Below are 20,392 nucleotides of genomic sequence, written 5' to 3'. Positions count from 1 at the left end.
AATTCATGTGCATAATTTTTCTTGCTGTATATTCTCCCGGGATGTATTCTAGAAACTGCTTTCTTTCCCCTCCCCTCCCTGCTCCTGTCCTTCCAAAAAGTGCCATAGATGCAAATCACTGGAGGCAGCAAAAGGTAGTAGCTTTGCTGGGTTACTAAATAAATGCTAAATTTGTCTGAGTTTCTAGCCTACATCTTGGCAAGTGATGCAGATTGAAGCTGGTGTAGAGACACGCAGCCTTGTGATAATCACAGGATTTTAATTGCTTTCATTGTGAGCCCTGGCTACTGATTGTATCTGCACGGAAAACTGTAACAGTTTGCACTTGCAAATGCTAAAAATGTTAAACAATAATGGCAATTAAGAGATAATTATAGTTATTTTGAAGCAGGGATTGTAGTTAAGACTCCAAGAAGACATCCCAAACGAGCAGGAAGCGTTGCCCTGTTTACTGCACAGGCTTCAAGCTGCTTTTTCTACTATGTGAGATCCACCAGATTTAATTGCTTAATGATTTTCTCTAAAATATTTAAGTACCACGGTGTCTTTAGCCAGCCCAGGCTCTGCCTGAACTGCATGTGTCAGTCTTGCTGAGGACAGAGGCAGTGTCCAAGCACCCGCTTGCTGAGTCACCCAAAGCTTTTCTTCTCTAATGACAGCACAGGAAAGCTCCAGGGGCTCCCCTGGGTGGGCACTCTTCTGGAAGGGGCTGCATGGGTGCCATCCCTCGGTCCTCCTGCAAGCTGTGGTTTCAGAGGGAGCCCTTGCAATGTGGGTCAGGGTTTCCTCCAGCTGGGCTGACCCACGGAGGAACAGATGTTTTTGGCCAGGTCATTTTGAACTCTCAGAGAAATTAGGGCTTTGAAACCCAGCTTTAGGAAGAGGTTGTGTCCTTGTCGGAGCGTTCTGGGCTTTCCTCAACAACAACAAAGGCATTTCTATTTTTCCAGAGCCATGTTCTGGGCCGGGTGCCAGCCTGGCTGTGTGCAGGCTGCAGTGAGGCCCGGCCTGGCTCCGTGTCAGCCCCCAGCCTTCCCCTCATGGAGCAGCTCCACAGCCGGGCAGGCAGCAGGAATCACACCCCAAACCCATCGTCAACCCCCGCGGGGAGAGGGAGCCCTGAGAGAAGGGATTTCCGTCCCTCTGACTCAGCTCAGGCAGCACGGGGCTGAGGCTGGGATCATTCATGCCTGGCTCCACCTGCCAGTGAAGCCCAGGGAAGCCTTTCCCCAGTGCCCTGCTCACCCTGGCCGGGGTAAGACGTGGGAAAAGCTCTTCCCGAGGCTCTGAGTGCAGCGTGGCAGGCAGTGGGAGCACACATCCAGCTCTGCAGATTCCAGCCGTGAGGGTGTGTGGGACTGGGCTGCAGGAACAAAGGGCGTCTTTCAGTGGCTCACCCCGCACAGGGCCGCCGAGGCGAATTCCTGGGATGCTTTTATGGGCTGCTACCAATGCACAGGCAGAGCTGGGCTCCCAACAATCTCCTCCCCCTGAAAGCACTTCATTCACAGCCAGGCTGGAAGGAGGTGAAAGAAAAGGCCACGCACATGGTTAAATGCAAGGGGGCCCGAATGCAGGGGGGTCGGAGCACTCCCCAAGAGCTCCCTGCCCCAGGCTGGGAGCGAGGGCACGGAGCCCAGGGGTCTGGACAAGCAGCAGAACTGCAGCCAGGCTGCTCTGCAAAGGCCATAAATCACAGGAGAGGCGTGAGCAAGGAAGGGAACAAAGGACATGGAGAGATGCCACGGCATCTGGCAGGGAAGGACCGCGGCGGCTGCACCAGAGGATGGCGTCTGAGGAAAGCCTCTGAGCCAGCCCAAGAGGGCCCCGGGCCCAGGGACGAGAGCTGGCCCTGCTCTGCCTCTCCCCAGCCCAGCCCTGGCAGCATGGGGCATGTGGGGACAGGGGGGATCGTGACCTCCCACCTCACCCATGGCCCCACAGTGTTCCTGGGGTGCCTGTCCAGCACTGCTCTGGCCCACTGCTGATTTTCCCATCACGCCATAAAGAGCTCTGGCACATTGGTTCTGAGTCCCCAGCACCAGGATGGAACAACGTGGCCAGCAAAGGCCACTACAGCAGCCTGATTCCACAGGCAGTAGAGAATATGCTGCACCAGGGCTGGATAAAGCTGTTCCTTGAATTTAACCCAGGGCCAAATCCTGCTGAGCAGCAGAGCAGAGCCTGGGGCTGCCCCAGGGGAAGGGACAGGGACTGGAGTGGGGTCTTACCCCCTATTCTGGGTGCTGAGCCCACCAGTGCTCAAAGCACCTGCCACCACTACCAGAAGGGCTGGCAAAGGCACTGACCTGATGATAAGCAGTTATTTGTCTCGTTGGTAATGAGTTATTACCCAGCCTCAGCTAGACACTGCCTTAAGGAAGGAAACATCTGATCATCTTTTAATAAACACAGTAGGCTCCTGCGAGGCTCCTGCAGCTCCTGTATCTATAAAGTGCTCCAAGACACATGGCTTCTGCACACAGAGCTGCTGTGAGTCACTGTCTGGGAAAGGGTGTCAGGATCCTTGCTCAATAAATAGAACAAAGAAGGGAAACCTCGGGTGGGCAGGGATGGCACAGCCCTGCTTCCTTCACTGTGTGCCACCGTCCTCCTCAGGATTTACCCAGCAGAGGCTGAAAGTGAGACAAAAATGATTTCCATGTTCCCTCTCATCATCACTAGTCACCTGCAAAAGCACTGGGAGAAGGGACAGGTCTGTTGGGTACTGGGTTTTCCAGCCACAGGCTCTGCTTCCACGTGCCTGGAGCACAACGCTGCAATGGCAATGCTGCAGGCTGGCTGGGAGAGGACAGCCCTGACCTGCAGCCTGGGTGTTCCCACAGGAGCAACGTGCAACTCCCAGGCTTGTGCTGCCACCTGTCCCTTTCCAGAGTCCCCGGTGGTCACAGAGAAGGGGAAGAACACTGTGGTAGGCAGGGAGCAAGGCTGCCTGCTGATGGACTGACACCTTCTCCCATGGCTTTACACAATGCTCACTCTGCAGAAGAGTGAATCCCAGGCAGTGTTTAGGAGTGATAGCCATGGAGCACAGCTCCCCAGCCCCAGCCTCTCTGCTCTCCAGTGCCACACAGCCCTGCTTTTGTAAGGCACTTCCACATCTGGAAGAAATACTCAGCATGAGGAACTGAATGACTCGGCTGGTAAGAGAAAAAACAATGTGACACTCTCACCAGCCACAAACTGCACCATTCCCCACAGCAAATGCACATCTGCAGGCACATCTGCACCCAGAGCTCACCCACAGCAGTAGCCTCAGACTCCCCCCACCCAGGCACTTTCTGAGCACTTGTGAGGCAGCACAACATAAACTGACTTTACATTTCAATAGCATTTTTTCCCAAACACATGTGGAAGCAGTTTCTTTCTCCAGATGATCCCGCTGCAAATACATACCTTCCACTCCGTGTCCCAGATCCAGATGTTTCCAAATGGCTTGAAAGTGAGCAGCCATCCTGGGAATGCCATTAGTTTCTCCAGCATGGAAACAGTTAATGTGAAGCATCATCCAGGACACCTGTGCCTGGTGGAAACTGGAGACAAAGTGGAGCCCAGCAATGGAAAAAGTCAAAGCCAAGAGCCCTGTCAGCTGCTGGGGAACAAGAGGGGAGGGAAGCAGGACACAGTTCCGTGTTCAAACCTCCCCATGCTCTCAGCTGTGTAGAAGGAAGCACTGCTCAAATTAGGCAGTTTGTGTTTTCCAGAGCCCCAGTGCTATAAGGAAGATGGTTCAGGGGAAAGACTGCTCTGTTTCACTGCTAGATGTGAGCAACAGCTCCTCTTCCTCAGCCTGAAAAAGGATTCCTGCTGCAGTGACGCATCCAAGGAAGCACCAAGGCCACTTTGTACTTGTGTGTATCAGCTCCAGGGCACACCATCCCTCCAGCCCTGGCACGGCCACCCCATGCCACCAGAGTCTGATTTCCAGCAGTACCACAGCCCCTGGAGTGGGGCTGGAATGGGGGTTTCCCAGATGAAACTCAGGCTGGAGAAGTGTTTCACCTGATGTTTGGCTCAGCAGCCTCCTGTACTACAGCTGGGGTTCAGGATCCAGTTTCTCTGCCTCTTGCCTTGTCTGAGGGCCCCGTGCACAGAGGGGGTTTGCCTAGCCCAGCCCCACATGGCTGCACATTGGAGCCACAGTATTAACCCAAGCCAGGCCTGGAATGCAGAGCCCCAGCAAAACCGAGCTGGCACTCAAACCCAGCAAATTCCACTTCCAGCTAAGAGGCTGGGACTACCAAGAAATGAGCATCACTGCCAGCTCCCCTAAAGTAGAAACCACCCCTGCTGTGGGGCAGTGGCAGGTGGGGTTGGAGCAGATGGGCCGTGTGTAAGAGCCGTGCTGCTCAGCCCGTGCAGCTCAGCTCGGCTGAGTCACGCTGCTCACGCTGGTGTTACTGTGCCACAGCAGAGCTGTTACACTGCTGTACTTGGGAAGAGCCCACAGCTTTTCCAAAATATCACCGAGGCCACAACCCCAGATTTAGGTTGCATCAGGAGTAAGATAACAAGCTGAGGAGGTTGTTTAAGGGTAAGCCCACAGCCCCCGCACTGTGAGGCACTAAACACATCAGATTCAGCTCTCAGCTTTCTCTGCAGCACAGGGAAAAGCTGCTTTCCTGGGAAGCAGGGAGACACCTTCCTGTGCAGGAAGCTGGTGTACCACCCTCTGGCTGCCTCAAGCCATTAAGAGGTCAGCTCAAAGCCATTCAGATCCAGGTTACTTGGCACAGAGCATCCCATCAGGGTGCAGCAGGACACAATTCCCTCAATCCCTCCCCCTGACTCAGCCTTTGAGCTGAGCACCAGCACAGAGGGGCTGCCTAAGCTCCTCTGCTCATTTCTCCCTCCCTGACCTGCCTTCTTTGGGTCATCAGCATCTTTCAGGGCAGAGAAATCGCTACTCACCCTCTCTGGACAAGGACAGGCTTTACTCAGGAAAGCTGCTAAGGAAGAATAAACCAGAGGCTGTTTAAATGTGTCAATTCACCTTTAATGTTTGAAAAAAAAATAAATGGTATTTGAGCAATTGCAGTTATGAAGGGAACAGATCTTGCTCCACGAGAGACCGTGAACAGATTCACATTAGACTCATGCTTGGAAAAAAACAAACCCAAAACATTCTCCTTTCAGACCCAGAGTGGAGTTCTGAAGAGACAAGACCACACGAGTGCCCCAGACAGTCCAAGGCACATTATCCCAGTGCAGACATTTCCATTGACATGAACTTATGACAGCTACATTCTTTCTAGTTACAACATTGTTCTACCCATAATACAAAATTAGGCATACTTTGGATTTTGCACAGAGACAAGAAGGACTTTTACTTCAGGAAGTCATCAACCTGGGTCAGCAAATCATTTCACAAAGAGCTCCCTTCACTCTGCCCTTTGCCCCCAGCAATGATTTATTCCCAACATCAAATTAATCTCAGAGACACAAGCTGGGCTCACCAGCCCAGTGGTATTGCCAATGCATTAGTCAGCAAACCAATAATTAGAGCTTATAACAAGCACCAGGGATTTACTTGCCATCACACAGCATTTCTGCACACCCAGATCAGAACTTCCTGCAGTGTAATCCCGAGTCAGTACGTACTAAGACAACATCACTGCTGAACCTATTGGAGACCAAGACATTTGTCTGCCTTTGAAGCAGATGTCACATGAGTTTCCTTCACACAAACATCACATGTAAATTTAACTTCTTGGTACTGTGCTTTAAGAACAAAAGCAGATATCAGAACATGGAGGACAATCCTCCGGAAATAGCTTATTAGCTACAGAAAATAAAATCAAAGAAAAAAAGGAAAAAAAAAAAAGACAGTGGCCACTTACAAGTCTTCCACATGACTAGCTTGCTTTAAGGAGAGCATCAAGTTAAGGCAGTGTTGAGACAACTGGCTACAAACATGCCGAATAGAGCTGTTGTCAGTAGTCACCAATTTGATATCCTACTCCATTGCGGGGCCGGGCCACGTGGCTTTAGACTCAGTATCGAGGTCTACAGACTTCAGCCACAGGACTGCTGCTTTCTGCAACGAGCAGGAACTCGGGGGCTGGTTTTGAAGCCTTCTAGACCACGCTGAGTTGCTTACTCACGTCTAGGTCAATGTTTCAGCAGAGCCAAAAATACAGCGAAGGGCACTGAGCAAGAACACCGAGGGGTGCCAGCTGCAAGCCTGTATCACAGTCAAAGGTGGAGATCACCTTGGGTGTGGAAGCCACGTCACCCAGAGCCACCCCACCAGCTTTCAGGGAAGGTCTAAGACCTGCCCCGAGGGTACTGGGAGAGCCAGCTCTCTACAGTCTGCAGGGTGGGACAGAGGCTCACACTGGCTTTGCTCCTCTTTGCAAGATTAACAGTCTAACAGGACTCAGTAAGGAAGTCTGGGGCTTTTGGCCTGCCCAAAAAAGTTTTCCCAGCCTCAAAGAAGGAGTTACCAGTGAGGGAGCTGTTGTGGAATAGTTTTATTTCTTCCCACGTAAAGGCCATTGTTTAAGCATTTACAGGTTTCCTAGTGCAATACAACCAAAAAAAGCAGTAACAAAAAAATGCCGCCTTCTTCCCAGGCAACTAAACAGAAGTAGATTTTTACTGCAACATATACACATTAAATATAGTATACAGTCCATGCAGCGGCATAGCCATGTTAGAGGGAGTCGTGGCTTCAGCCATCAGTGCATTACAGTCCAAATTTCAATCGCTCCTACTTCCTATCCAGACTTGAAGAGAAGAATTGCAACCTGACCCAAGTAAAAATAGATGAAGTGCTTTGTCTCGTGTGTTACATAGCTGCCAAAGTTTCTGCCAACAATGCAGTGCCAAGTTGGGTTGTATTTCTTGTCAAATTCCTGAAGAAAGAGAAGAGAGGCATTAAGGCCATGAAAGCCCACATGAAAATAGTTCTAAGCACAAATTCTGAGCTGGTTCTGTTCACACACTATCGCCTCTCCTCCCACCTGCAGCATCTTCAGATACCCCACTGCAAGACACTATTAAATTCAGCAACCAAACCTCTGCACTGGATTGTTTGAGGTATTCAACACAAGCAAAACATCTTCTGAGCCTTGGAGCACCATCAGCCCTGGGCAGGAAGAGCAGACACAAGAGCTCTCCTTGGTACAGCCCTGTGTGTAGGCTAATCAGGGGAATAATTCTCCTCTCCCATTCCAAACCCACTCACAAAAAATAAAAAAAGGTTTTGGCATGTCTGCTCCAGCAAGGCATCTGAGCTCAAAGGTCACCTAAAAAAAAAGGAGAAAAAGCCTGGCTTCTTCTATTTGGTACTTTTGTACACAAAGGGGAGAAAATCCACATCGAAAATGAGCAGGCAGATTCACAGGCCAGAGAGCAAAGACCCAAGAGGTCAGAGGTGAGCAAGCTGAATGCTGGTTCAATTGTCTTCTCCTACTTCGCAGGAAGGATAGGGTTAAAGACCATTTTCCTTCCTCTAATTAACACACGACTCCCAAGAACACCCTCCCTCCCCTGAGACAGAGCCAGAAGAACAGACTCAACATCCTAGATTAAAGCCAGTTCTAGTTCTCAGACAGCAGAAGAGTTTGAGCTTTTTGCAGGTAACCTTTGAAGTAAGGAAAAGACTTTCTTGCCAGGGCACGAAGGTGCATCAAATTGCTTCCCTCCTCCCCACACACTCTCGTGAAATAAAGGCCAAGTTCTTTTTGGGTGCCTTCTGTTGCACTCCCTCACTTTACAGGCTGCATTGCCCCGAGCACTTAGAGCTAAGTCATGCCTCAAAGTGATCTGAGAAGTCAGGAGACACCTTTGAATCCTTTGCCTTCAAGCTTAGATTACAAGCAAGGCTCAAACACCAGCCCAGGTGCCAGGACTTCACTGCCTCTCAAATAAAATTTCCCTCCTCCAAGAGGACTTTGCCTGACCATTCTGAGAAGCTGCTACAGGGGGAACCAACAGCTCCCTAGGTGCATGACACTCAATTAAAAGGCTCCTGGAAATGGGGAGAGAACCCCTTCACCAGCCAGGGCAGCTGCTTGCACTGTTTCTAATACAGCAGCCAGCACTAGGCCCATCCTCCTGCACAAGACCCATCCCAGAACCACACATGCACTGCTGCCCACCAAGTGAAACATGGGGGTGGATCCCACCTGCACTGGTGCTGCAGGTCTGTGGAGCAAGTCCTAAGCAGAGGCAGCCAGGCTGGCTTTCCAGGCTGGCAAATCCTGAGGGACAGCACTTGCAGTTTGCTCAGAGCTTGCCAGAGCTCTGCCATAGCCCTCCCCTGACCTTGGAGAAGTCACTCCATCCTCTTGAAAACAGCAGTAAAGCAGCCAAGAAGCCAAGAATCTTCTCCCTCCCAGCACGCAAGCATGAAGCCTCAGCCACTCAGCTCCTGACAGGCTCAGGAGCTTTGGGAAGTCGCAGCCAGCACAGCACCCTCATCCCGGAGTTACCTTCTTGATATATGCTGCAATGTCCTTTTCTATGTTGTACTTCTCCATGGCCTGTGTAGCACAGTCTACAGCGTCCTGCTGCATGTCCTCGGACATGTCCGCATTCTTGATCACAGCCTTTCTGTCAGACATCGTGAACCTAAGGCAGAACATAGATTCCTTTAATGTCTTCCCAAACAGGAGATGCTTCCTGTGCATCAGAGGTTGTCCTTTCCGTGCAGGCTGCGTCACAAGGCGATACCACAAACCCCTGTTATGGCCAGAGTGAGTTTTTTGGGGTTGCCTACAGCAGCCCCAGGCCAAGGCGCCCCTTACAGCCGGAGCACCAGCACAGGCTGGAGGTTGGATCAGAGGTAGTCCAGCATCACCACCTGCATTATTAACCACAGGCAGGAAAAGCTTTTGTGTGGGAGGAGACGGGATCTGCAGAGAGCCACAGCCCTCCTGTACATCAATAGGCTACAGCCAAGTTTGCCTTCCAGGTGTACCAGTGTTTTGGAACAGCCTCTGCTCAGAGCCTCGCAAGCAACAGATCCCAGACTGTCTGTCACGGGCACCGAGGCTCAGGAAGCACATCCAGAGCAGCAGTGCTTCTATTCTACCCCATCCCAGGTGTCACAGTTCCTGCTGCTAGTGTAGCCTGGAAGGAGCATTGTTCCACATTCAGCCATCATCACACTCTCACTTCCCTGCTGCTCTGCCATGAAACCCAGCCTTGAGCTGTTCCCATGGGACAGAGCCAGTCTGATGAGCCAGAAGCAGGTTAACAGCAGACTGCAGCCTGGAAACGGGGCAGGGGAAGCAGGTCCCACCACAGAGACAAAGCTTGGCAAAGCTCTCCTTTTCCTGCCCCCTCCTCACCTGGGAACCACAATGCAGATGCCAAAACCAGCATGCCACTGCACTCCACGATGTGTTCTGGAGTGAGGTGTGCAGCCCCCTTCCCTCTCAAAATTAAACTGCTTCGTACCAGCCACTGCAGCCATTAGATCAGACATGGCCTTCCCAGGGATGTGTTCAGCACTGGGAACTTTCCAACACAGTTCATATTATTCTTGAAAACTGGGATTTCATGATCCCAACACTTCAGTCTTTCTTCAAGCCCTGGAGAGTGACCACCATGAAGGCCTGCCCTGGCCACCACAGCCCTCCTTCCCACTCCCCACTCAAGGCCTGGGGAGGCACATGTTACCTGAGGATCCAGCTGCTCACCTTGCAACAGCTCTTACACCAGCACATTAAAACTTTGTGGGAATAAGCTTCTTAATGGCCAAGAGTGCCTCCAATTAAGCCTGCAGAGCTCCATTAAGTTTTCCTAAATCCTTTTACAGCACTGTTAAGTCTTGAGTGATACTACCAAGTGTGTTTTGAAACAGTGAAAATACACATTTTTAGCTCTGCTGTGGAGTGAAAAAATCTGCTGCAATGATCACTTCCTGGAAGAGCCCCAGAAAACTGAAGGAGTAGCTTTGTTACAGCAATTAAAGGAGCTTGCTACCCAGAGAGAAAGAGAATCCGGTTACATAATTGCAGCCCTCTGATTACAATACTTCAATTCTTCCCTCTGCCTGCACTTGAAGCCTTCTATTGCCACCTTAATTTATACAGTTTAGATATAGTGTTTAATAGAGCACTGCTATTAACACACACTAACAGCATGGGGAGGAATGACAGGAACTGAGCTCTGCTGCCAACAGAGAGCACATGCCCCTATCACAGCCCTGGAAAAGCCACTTCCCGGCAGTTTGTTCCTTTCCAGCCAGTGGGGGTTTGCCTGCAGCCCAGAAGCCGAGGGAAGAGAAGACACAGCTCAGAACAGCCCAAATTGCCTGTAGATTTGGATTCACCACCCAGGGATCTAACAATCCCTTGTCTTCTGGGTGTCCAGTCCACAAGAAGAAGGAAGCAGCAGAAATCCACTTGTGGGCCATTCTTCCAGAAAAAGCTTCTTTAGGGAAAGAGAGCAAAGCAAGCCTTCACACACCTGCACTGCTCAGAGTTCAGAGGGCACCTGCCATTGCATAACCAGTCACAGAGTGACCTGCAAAAGGCACCTTCCCCTCCTCATTGTTTAGGCAAGGAGCATCCCAGTGCAGGCCTGTGCTGCCGCGGGCGACAGCGCCAGAGGAAAAAATTATTATCCTTCAGAAGGGCTGGCCAGGAGACCTTCCCCAGCACAGCACCCTCCCCTCACTGCTCCAGGGCACAGCAGCCCCCAGTGCCACTCACGGCAGGGGCTCGGCTGCTGCACCTGCCACAGCAGTGTCACACCCTGCACACCACAGAGCAGGGCCCCAGTCTCTGCTCATTCCCTGGGGGGCCACAGGGCCACCCTCCTCCCACGAGGCAGCCCAGCAGCACTACAGACACATCATAACCCTAAACCACAAGATCACAGGTGGTTCTCGGGGTCTTGCCACCCACTCTGACCCTCTTTGAGGAAAACCACAAAGCCCCAGCATCCATCTCAGGAAAAGATGGGCCTAGGAAGGGGTAACATTACCACTCCAGCAGCCACCCCTTCTCCCCAAGGGCAGGATGTGGTCTGTGAGGAGGAAGACCACAGCCCCAGCTTCCACTCTAGGGCAGTATGAAGCCTTGGGAAATTAGGCCCAAGGCAGCACCCAAGCCTTTTCTTACCAGGGTAGGATAAGCATGAGTCTCAAGCCCAGTACTCCAGCAAGACAAGCTAGAGCCTTGGGAAGAGTATGAGATAGAAGCCCCCTGGAAACCACTCTCTCCCTCTCTGGGCAGGACAGAACCCTAGAAATGAGACGGGGCTGAAGCCCAGCATGCACCACCTCCCCCATGAGGACAGCATGGATCGCGAGGATGGGAGCACCCATCGCTTCCCCACCAGGGCAGCACAGATCCCACGGCTCAGAACGGGGCCCAAGCCCAGCACCCACCGCTCCACCACCAGGACAGCACGGATTCCGCGACTGGGGACGGGGCCCAACCCCTGCACAAACCGCATCCACCACCTCGTCCGAAAAGGGCCCTAGGACGAGGTGCGGCACAGCCCCTTCCCCCGCAGGGCTCCCGGGAGCCGGAGCACTGCGTGACCTTCACGGGGGGAGCTCCGGGGGCGCCCGAGGCCGCGGTGACCTTGCCTAGAGAGGGACCGGCTCCGCAGCGGCGCGGACCCCGAGGAAGAGGCGGGCTCCGATCGCCCCCCAAGGGCCGGTGGCGCCCGGCCACGGCAGTGACCTCCGCCCTCGGGGCGGCCCCGCCACCGCCCCGCACACGGAGCGACCGGTGCCGGGCGAGGCTTGGAGATCCCCGGCCCAGCGGAGATATCGCTCACCTTCACAGTGACAGGGCCACCCCGGGAGGGCGAGGCACGGCACCGAGGAGGAGGAGAAGGTGTGAGGAGGCCCGGCCGCGCTGCCTCAGCCCGCTCCGCTCCGCTCGGCGCCCCGCGCGCTCTGCGCCCCGGCGCCGCGCCGCGCTCAAATACCGCCCCGCCCGCTGCGGCGCGCGGGCCGCCGCCACCCCATTGGCCGCGCCGCCCCGCGCGCCGCGCACCCATTGGCTGCGGCGCGGAGCGGCCCGCCGCGCCCGGCCCGTCCGCCCGCGCTGTTCTGCCTACATCCTGTTTCATCCCACAATGCCGCGGGGCGGCGCGCGGCGGGGAGGGGCGGGGCCGGGGGGGCGGGGGCGCCGTGAGGGGCCCGGGCCTGTGTGAGGGGACGGTCATGCCCCGCGGGCTCCGCGCATTCGGCCCCCATTCCCGGAGAGAGAGCCTGATCCCCTGGGGCGGCTGATCCCTACACAGGGACCTCTGTTGCCCTAGGGGTTCATGATTCCTCTGCGGGCGTTCCCGCTGCCTTGGGACCCCGATCACCGGCAGGAGCCTGAACCTTTCTAAGAGAAACTCACTGGGCTGGGTCACACACCAAAGTGTTCACGGTCAGAGGGCTCAACCTGAGTCAAATTCAGTCCTGTCTTCGTGATGAGTTGCACCTTTGCACCTCTGCACCTCAGTGGCACCTTTTACCTGAGATCTCCAACCTGTGATGCTCAAGGATATCCTGAGCCTTGAGATGTCCTCCCACAGTGGCACATATTTACAGCTGGGATGTAAATGTCCCCATTTGGGACAGATCCATGATCCCTGGAGCTGGACGACATATCCCAAATGTCCAGGTTTCCAGGTCACAGCGGGCAGGTGCTCAGTGTTCCCCACAGGACTCAGCATCTCCCCAGGCACATTTCCCTCTCCTGAACACATCAAAAGTGTTGCAGTGTTTCTTGGGGTTTTCTTGCAGACAGCAAAGCGTGGGGAATGCCCAGTGAAGTCTGGGGAATGCCCAGTGAAGTCTGGGGAATGACCAGCTTTCACTGAAGTGTCAGCCCCATATCCTGTGGGAGTCACCGCTTTTCCCCTGGGATGTCTCAGGGCATCCTGCCAGCTCCTTTTCCTGCCAGCCTCGTTTTGTGTGGGAAAGCTGATAAAATCCCAAACCTGGATACTGCGCTGCCGAAAATTGTCCCTGCACACCCAGAGGCTGGGGGTGACATGTTTGAGCTGCTTCATTGTACATTCACCCCGAGAACACGCGATGTTCCACAGACACGTGAAAGCCAAGAGGGCACAATAAAACCTCTCTGTCCACACAATGAGCTCTCAGGATCCTGTGCCGGGGCCAGCAGTGAGGGATCACCAGGCCAGCAGGACGCTGGCACACAGGTGTGACGCCGGTGCTTTGCACACTTGGCTTTCCTGCACGGGGGTCCTCAAACACAGGTGTGACCCCAGCACTTCAGACACTTGGCTGTCCCACACGGGGCTCCTGCCCTCGATAGCCGTGCTCCAGGCACACACCTGCCCCCCCTGCTCCCGTCTGCCAGGCTGGCCGCCAGCCAGCTCCCGTTTTGGTTGCTCCATTTCACTCGAGCAGCAGTGCCAAGAAGCCTTTGCAGAAGCTACCTGAAGAAAAGCCCAGCAAAACAAAAAGTCCCGATTCCTGTGCTGTCCCCATTCCCACGCTGCAGTGCCTGAACACTAGCAAAAGGGAGACAGCGCTGCCCGGGCTCAGCTGCCTCTTAACAAGACCAGTTTTAATTGCCTGCATAGCCTTGAGAACCAAGAAAACCACTCCAGGTCCTGAAACCTCCCTGACTTGATTGCTGAATGAAGACAAGCTTACAGCTGGTAACAGCACCCAGGGGACAGGCTGGGCTCTCTCCAGCAGCCCTAGAATGGACCGATCCTGTTTGCTAATGAAATGGATATTTCCTTGTGTGACCTTTGTAGCCTCTGAGATACTGGTCAAAACTCCAACAGCAAATAAAATATTTACCGTTCCTTAATGGGTCCAGACCCTAGCTCCTGCTTTAAGAGAGAAGTCAGCAGCAGAAAATCGAGTGAGGATGAATGAACACTGCAGTGCCCAGCACTGAGGTTGCAGGAGCACGGGTAGGGACAAGGCCATGTCACCAGGCAGGTGACACAGTCCTGGCCTGCCTGGCCAGCTCTGGGCCAGCTCCTTGGGCCATGCTGCAGAGCCTCAGGCCGTCCCCACACGGCTCCAGGAGCGGCTGCCCACGAGGGCAGCCGGCTCTGCTCAGGTTCGCTGCACCACGCTTGGCTGGGCTATTTATAGCTCTGCCGAGTCTCTGTTGAGGCAGCAGATCTGAGCCTGTGGATCTGTTTTAGGAGCTTTCCAGACCGGGCGGCGCAGAGCCTTGGAACGGAGCCGCCGTTCGCTCCAGGGAGGTTTGTGCCCTGCTCTCAGTGTTGAGCTGAGCTGAGGCAGGGCAGCTCGTGGGGCTCAGCAGGGTTTAGGGGCAGAGGCAGCTGCTGGACAATGTTTTTATCCTGTCTGTCCCACCCAGTAGGAGCCCCCAGCTTTCCCACGAGGGCTCCCATCACAGAATACTCTGAGGTGGAACAGACCCACAAGGATCATTGAGTCCAGCTTTTAACCCTGCACAGAACATCCCCAAGACTCACACCATGTGGACCTCCTGGTATTTTCCCAGTGCAGAACCAGCACTTGTCTCTCTCCTGTCCTGGAGAAGCCTATGGGCACCTTCAGCCCAGGGCAAGAGGCAGCTGCCCTGAGGAGCAAAGCGACAAGGTATCAAAGAGTGGCCCTGAACCCAAGTGGTGACAGTCCACAGTCCCCAGAGCTGGCTCCAGAACTAGTGGCTGCTTCTATAATCCCAGTGTAACCCTATTCCAGTTACATCCTGCCTCCTCCCAAATCATCTGCAGCAAGAGGAAGCAGAGGAGCTCTGCTCCTGCCTGGCTCAGTCCTGCTCCTTGCACTGGAAGGAGCGTGGCCTTGACAAAGAAAGTGCTTGGAGGATTGATGGAGGATTGATGCATTCCTGAAGAGTGACAAAAGGCATTTGTTTATAAATTCCTCTGAGTGGACTATATAAAGCACTTCACAGAGATTCACAGGAAAAGGGCCTGGCGTGAGAAGCAGTTTGCCATCTAAGGCCGTGCTCCTCCTGCCCCGTGGCCACATGCTTCCCCTGGGATGTGTTTCTAATCCCAGGCGATTACAAGTAAAAAACCACAGACTTTCTGCCCATCTGCCACAAGAAATGCAGAGGTCTGAGATCCAAATGCAGGGCTGACAGTGTGAGTGTGGCTGCAGCATGTCTTCCACCAGCTACACTTCTATGCTGTACCTCTGCAGCAACATTTCCACAGGAAATTTTTCTTATTTAACCTAAACTCACTTTGATATGACTCAGCCCATTATTTCTGCTCTGCCCCGCCATAGACGTGGCACACTGACTTATTTTATAGCACAGATCCACAGCAGATAACGGCTCAAATGTCACCTTCATCTTCTGTCCCTGCAGGAATTCCTTCCCTCTCTCCTCCTCCCACGTGTCTCCTGCACTTCTGCTCCCCTCCTTTCTCTCCACTCCACCATCAGTCACTCTCTTTGCCAATAATCAATAAAAGCAACAGCAGCAGTAAAGCACCTTCTATTAATTCCCCTCTGGAGTGGAAAAAGGAGGGTGTGGGCACGCTGGAGCAGGATTGCTGCTCCATTCCAAGGGGGCTTTGGCCACTTCATCATATCCACAAAAGCCCTTGCTCATGGCTGCAACCCCTCACCAGTATTCTGGCTGCTGGAACTGGGTCCCTCCCCAGCACAGCCCCCCAGGGCTGCCCAATGTGTTATTTTTTACCAGGAGTCAATTGTTTTGGCAAGTGTTTTGCAAAGCACATTCCGGAGGGTTTGCTCTCCATCCTGGGCTGCTTTGATCAATCTTGTTTGCAAAGCAGTTTCCAGCGCCCTGGTTAATGTACGTTATTATCTCCCTGAATCCCTGCTATTGAACCTGGATAAATCCCGTGGAAAAAGAAAAAGCCCTATAAAAGGAAAGGCTTTAAAACCTCCCGCGGGAGCTGCCGCCGCTGACAGGGAGGGTTTGGACACCATGAGTGGTCCTTTAACAGCAGGAGCAGCCCCAAGCCCCCTGGTTTATTGCCTGATCTGCAAAGGCTTTCATCCCAACGTGAGATCAGAGTGCAGGAATACCAGACCTGGGACTGTCCCCCAGGTTTCCCAGCTGGGAACAGTGTGCCTTCCTGTAACTGCTGTGGAAGCAGCCGGGCAGCGGGTGCAGAGGCTGAGGTGTCCTTGCCCAAGGAGAAATGCTCCTCTGCAGGACTAGATCCCACATTTCCCAGCAGCATCACACACCGAGGCTCTGAACCCCAACACCATCCCCAAAGGCAGCGTGGCCTTTCCCTGGCTCCAGCACGCAGGGAGCCATCACTCCTCATCTCCCAGCTCTGTCCCGGAGCAGAGGCAGCTGCAGCGTGGCACCACGGCAGGGCAGCCTGGGCTTATCTCCAAGGCAAACGGGCTTAAAAATGTGACAGGCTATAGACGGCTTTTTGTCTAAACGCTGCGTGCCACAAGGCAGCGCGTTCCTGCCATCCCACAGGCATGAGAGAAAACACTCCACGACTTGTGAGCCTTATTAATATGGATTCAGGTCAGCTGCTCCCTGCAAGTTTTTGCGAGTGACTCGCGGTGTGCACTTCATGCAGGATCCATAAACAAGGACGTCTCTCTGGAATCTCGGCAGGGTCGTATGAGCACAGGGATGTAAGAACTGCCTCAGTGCATGCAGGGAGACGAGGGGTGAGAAGCCACCCAGCCCTCTGCTCCCAGCTCCCACCACCCCAGCCCAGGCTCCTGGACCGGCTGGATGCACTGAGGGCTGGCAACTCCCTTTAATCTGATCTCTCCTGTACAGAAAAACGGGTTTGGAGACAACTGAAGGAAAGGTCACATCAAAGCCACGTGCTCTGCGTCCATGTCTTGTGGCTTCACTCCCACAGTGGGCTGTGGAGGGGTTGGGGACACAGATTCAGTGCTTGCAGGGCCAGGGCCAGGATGATGGGTAATTTTACTTTGAGTTTCTCCATTTTACTTTTTCTGTGCTCCCTCTCCTTGGGCTGGTGTTCCAGCACAAGCCCTACAACACACATGGTTTATCTGCAAGGGGTCCTGCCTGCACATCAAAGGTTTCCTTCATTTTTAAGGCTGGAAGGGCTGTTGTGATCATTTACTCCACCCTCCTGTGAGCCACAGCACTTGCCAAAGCTGGGTTCCTGTGGTCACCAGAGCACAGTTCTGCCGTCAGAGGATCTGGGAGGTGCCAGGACATGCCAGTGGCTTTGGGCTGGCTGCAGCGTGGGGGCTTCTCCTGCCCCACCTCAACACATCCACGTCAGCCATGTCCCCGTGCTGCACTCTCTGCCACGCTCCTTGCTCCTTCTTCCAGCCAGGGGCTGCAGTCCCCAGGGGAGTCCCTGCTCTGGGAACACACTGGGTGCTCACCAGTGAACCTACTGGCAAACCATGTGTAAACCACTCAGTGCTCATGCATGAAGTGATTGAGCAGTCATGCACAGGCTAATTGGACATTTGTATGCCAAATAACGGGCTCTCATGCATGCCCCGATCCGGGCTCGTGGGCACAGGAATGAGCCGTCCATGGATGCACCGACCCGGCCTCCCTGCAGGAACAGCCCTGCCCTTGTGTGAGCTCTGTGTGTGAACCTGTGCATGCTCATGCAGGCTCAGCTTGGATGCTGATGCATGACCTCCTTGGGTGCTCAAATGCAAATTATCTGGGCACTTGTGCATTCCCTGATTAGACACACATGCATGACTTAATTAGGCACTGACTGCGTGTTCACTGGGAAGGAGTGGAGCCCAGCACAGTGACAGCCCCACACAGGGCAGGGAAAGCTGCCAGCACTGAGCACGGGATGGTGTGGCACCAAAAATCCCTGCTGGCTCCCCCAGCGTGTGTGAGCTGGTGGCTTTGCCTCCCCAGCAGCCTTGCTGGCACATGCCAGCCGATCTCACACCTTCCCCCGAGCTCCCCAGGGCGTAGGAAGGAGCTACTGCTGTACAGACAACTTAAACCCTGTTCTGGCACAGCTTAAATACAAGAATCTCCAAAAGCAGGAGACAAGGTCTCCTCTGTGTAGAATAATTTAGGTCAGTCTCACTTCTGCAACGATTTATTTAAGCTTTAGCAGTTCCTGGTCCAAGTGAGGGAAAAAAATGAGGAAAAAAAATAGAATCCCCCGTATTTACACTATTTTTCTGCAATGTTTATCTTGTGGAAGCTGCAGCCTCATCTGCCAGCACCGCTTTAATCCAGGCCTGCAGACATTTCCACCACACACTCACATTTCTTGGGATTGTGCTTCAAACTGGAGCAACTTGCTGAGCACAAAATCTCAGCCTGCAAAAGCTTTCGAGTGGTTGCTTCTCCTGGAAAGTGTGTCCTGTCCCTCGATCACTCCAAGGCTTTACCAGAAATGCTTTTGCCTTCCTGCAATTGAAAAAACAGCCATTGGAGTGGGCTCAGGAGCAAAGCAGCCAGAAACAATCCCCTGTGATACAACTGCACAAACCATATCAGCAACAGCCTGGGAAAGCAGGACCCAGATGGGTGTTGGAGGTGATGCCTAGCTGGGCAGCTGTGTATTTCAATGTGTGTAAATGTGTATAAATGTGTACAAATATATCTACAGCAGGTGAGTACTCACGGGCTCGCCTTGGCATCACTGAATGCTGGGGCCAAACCCCCTCCTGGTCATGTTGATGCTCTCACTGAACTCTATAGAAGGAGCTGCAACAGTTGATCTGATCAATAAATACACATTTTATACAACCTTCAAGTCTGTAACATCTCTCTGTATATAAGAGGCCATGAGGGATTTTGTTTTAATTAAAGGAATGCTTAAGGCTACTCTGCCTCCTGCTTAATCGGCCTTGGAAATGCAGAGGGAAGGGCTGTCCTTGTTCAGGGCACTGCTCCAAGCCAGCACAACCCAAAGGCTCAGTGAGGGCACCAGGGAAGGAGCAGGGACAGGGGGGAGCACAGCCCATATCCACCTCCATCTGGCATCTCCAGAGCCAGGAAAACTCCTATCTGGAGCTGCAAGTGCATCCCATTCCCTGCATGACAATTCCCAGGGTGGGAGTTACTGGGCAGGGCCCAGCCCCATCCCTGCTCTGAGGAGATGGTTATCCTGGATACACAGGGAGAGGTGTCAGGAATGCACTTCATGGCCAGCAAAGAGCAGAGGCTTCCAGCCAAACATTGCCAAAGTTTGCAAAGGTGGTGATTTTCTTACGGGAATGTTACAACTGCTGAGGTCCCACGGCCCAGGAAGATCCGTGGGAGGAGAGCACAGCTTTGCACAGACACGTGGCCTTGGGAACAGCCCTTGGTGTCCTGGGACAGCTCTGGGATCCAGGTGAGACTCCGTGCTGGGATCCAGGTGAGCCTCTGTGCTGGGATCCAGGCCAGTCTGTGATCAGCACACACACCTGGCTTTGCTGTGGAGCACTCAGAAACCAGTGGACACCAGTGACACCCAAAGCTGTGCCCTCAGTGTAAACCACCAGTGCAGGGGTCTGGAAGATGTATTTCCAGCTCATTCCAGTCCCACCAGTGCCCAAAGGCACTCCAGCCCCAGTCCATCACAGTGCTCAGCTCGTGTTTAACTCCAAGCAGGCATGCAATCAGTTTGGGAGGATAAGGAGGAATGAAAAGGGGAAGAATAAACAAAAATGAGCCTTAGAGCAGAAAAACTGCTCACTGCCAGCATTGATGCTCTCAGAGCAAACAGAAGGGGAGGCACTGCTTTGTGCTCACCCTCAGCCCAGCAGCACAGGAATTGTTTGCTGCTAACAGCAAAAAAGCCTCACAGGGATGCCACACGTGTGTGTGGGGTGAAACCCTCTGGAGCAGGAAGACAAATGAAGAAGCTGTAAAGTCCTTGGTATGCCAGGACATTATCCAAAGCCTTGGATTTATGGTTAACTGGTTCCCATGGAGGAAATGCAGCTTTTACTGGTGCTGCAGCTCCCTGCCTTTGCCAGCCCAGCTGTCTCAGGCTCCTCATCCCAAGTAGCTTCTGCTCCTTGGATCCTTTCTTTCTCACATATATTTCACAGGATAAAAATACTAATATGCTTCTTGGGAAGTGATCAAATTAGTATCCACTGTTCAAGCTCTAAATGACACCACTGACAAAGGCCTCAAGAAACTGCACCTAAAAGGCCTATTAGGAAAAGGGAAAAAAAAAGGTTCTATTTCATGTTTTAGTTGGGCTATGGTGGTACAGCAAGTACAGTATTATATATACATCAAATTATCTTGTTTTTCCTTTGCACTGCAGATCAGAGCATAGAGCAGCTGCTGCTGGGTCTCCATTCCTAATTTCTGACACATCTTTTAACCTGCTCATTTAAAAGCACTTACTTTGCATCCTTCTCCTTAAGAATTAATGGGATATGAACCATGAGGTTTCCTAAATTAGGAATGTCTGAATAATAAAATGCTGTGGAACAGGATTTTCAGTGGGAGCAGAATCCTTTCAGCAGTACCTGGGCACTGGGATCAGTAGGCTGCTCTGG

General features: G+C 53.1%; 1 protein-coding gene across 2 annotated transcripts; it reads right to left on the bottom strand.

The window, feature by feature from the left end:
* Window positions 1-4,995: 4,995 nt before the first annotated feature.
* On the bottom strand, window positions 4,996-11,916 carry DYNLL2 (dynein light chain LC8-type 2). 2 transcript variants are annotated; one of them, XM_014881211.2, is made up of 3 exons: window positions 11,767-11,916; window positions 8,460-8,598; window positions 4,996-6,878 (listed from the first exon to the last, which is right to left on the bottom strand). In XM_014881211.2, exons 2-3 carry the CDS (start codon window positions 8,589-8,591, stop codon window positions 6,741-6,743), a joined length of 270 nt encoding a protein of 89 aa, XP_014736697.1. In that variant the 5' UTR covers window positions 8,592-8,598; window positions 11,767-11,916; the 3' UTR covers window positions 4,996-6,740. The 2 variants fall into 2 exon arrangements, with proteins under 2 accessions (XP_014736697.1, XP_014736696.1); XM_014881210.2 differs by lacking the exon at window positions 11,767-11,916 and having other exon boundaries at window positions 8,460-8,627.
* Between the last annotated feature and the right edge of the window lie 8,476 nt (window positions 11,917-20,392).

Source organism: Sturnus vulgaris, chromosome 21 (genome assembly GCF_052056855.1).
Source record: "Sturnus vulgaris isolate bStuVul1 chromosome 21, bStuVul1.hap1, whole genome shotgun sequence".
In the NCBI taxonomy this organism is placed as follows: domain Eukaryota; kingdom Metazoa; phylum Chordata; class Aves; order Passeriformes; family Sturnidae; genus Sturnus; species Sturnus vulgaris.
This window is presented reverse-complemented; position numbering and strand designations above follow the sequence as displayed.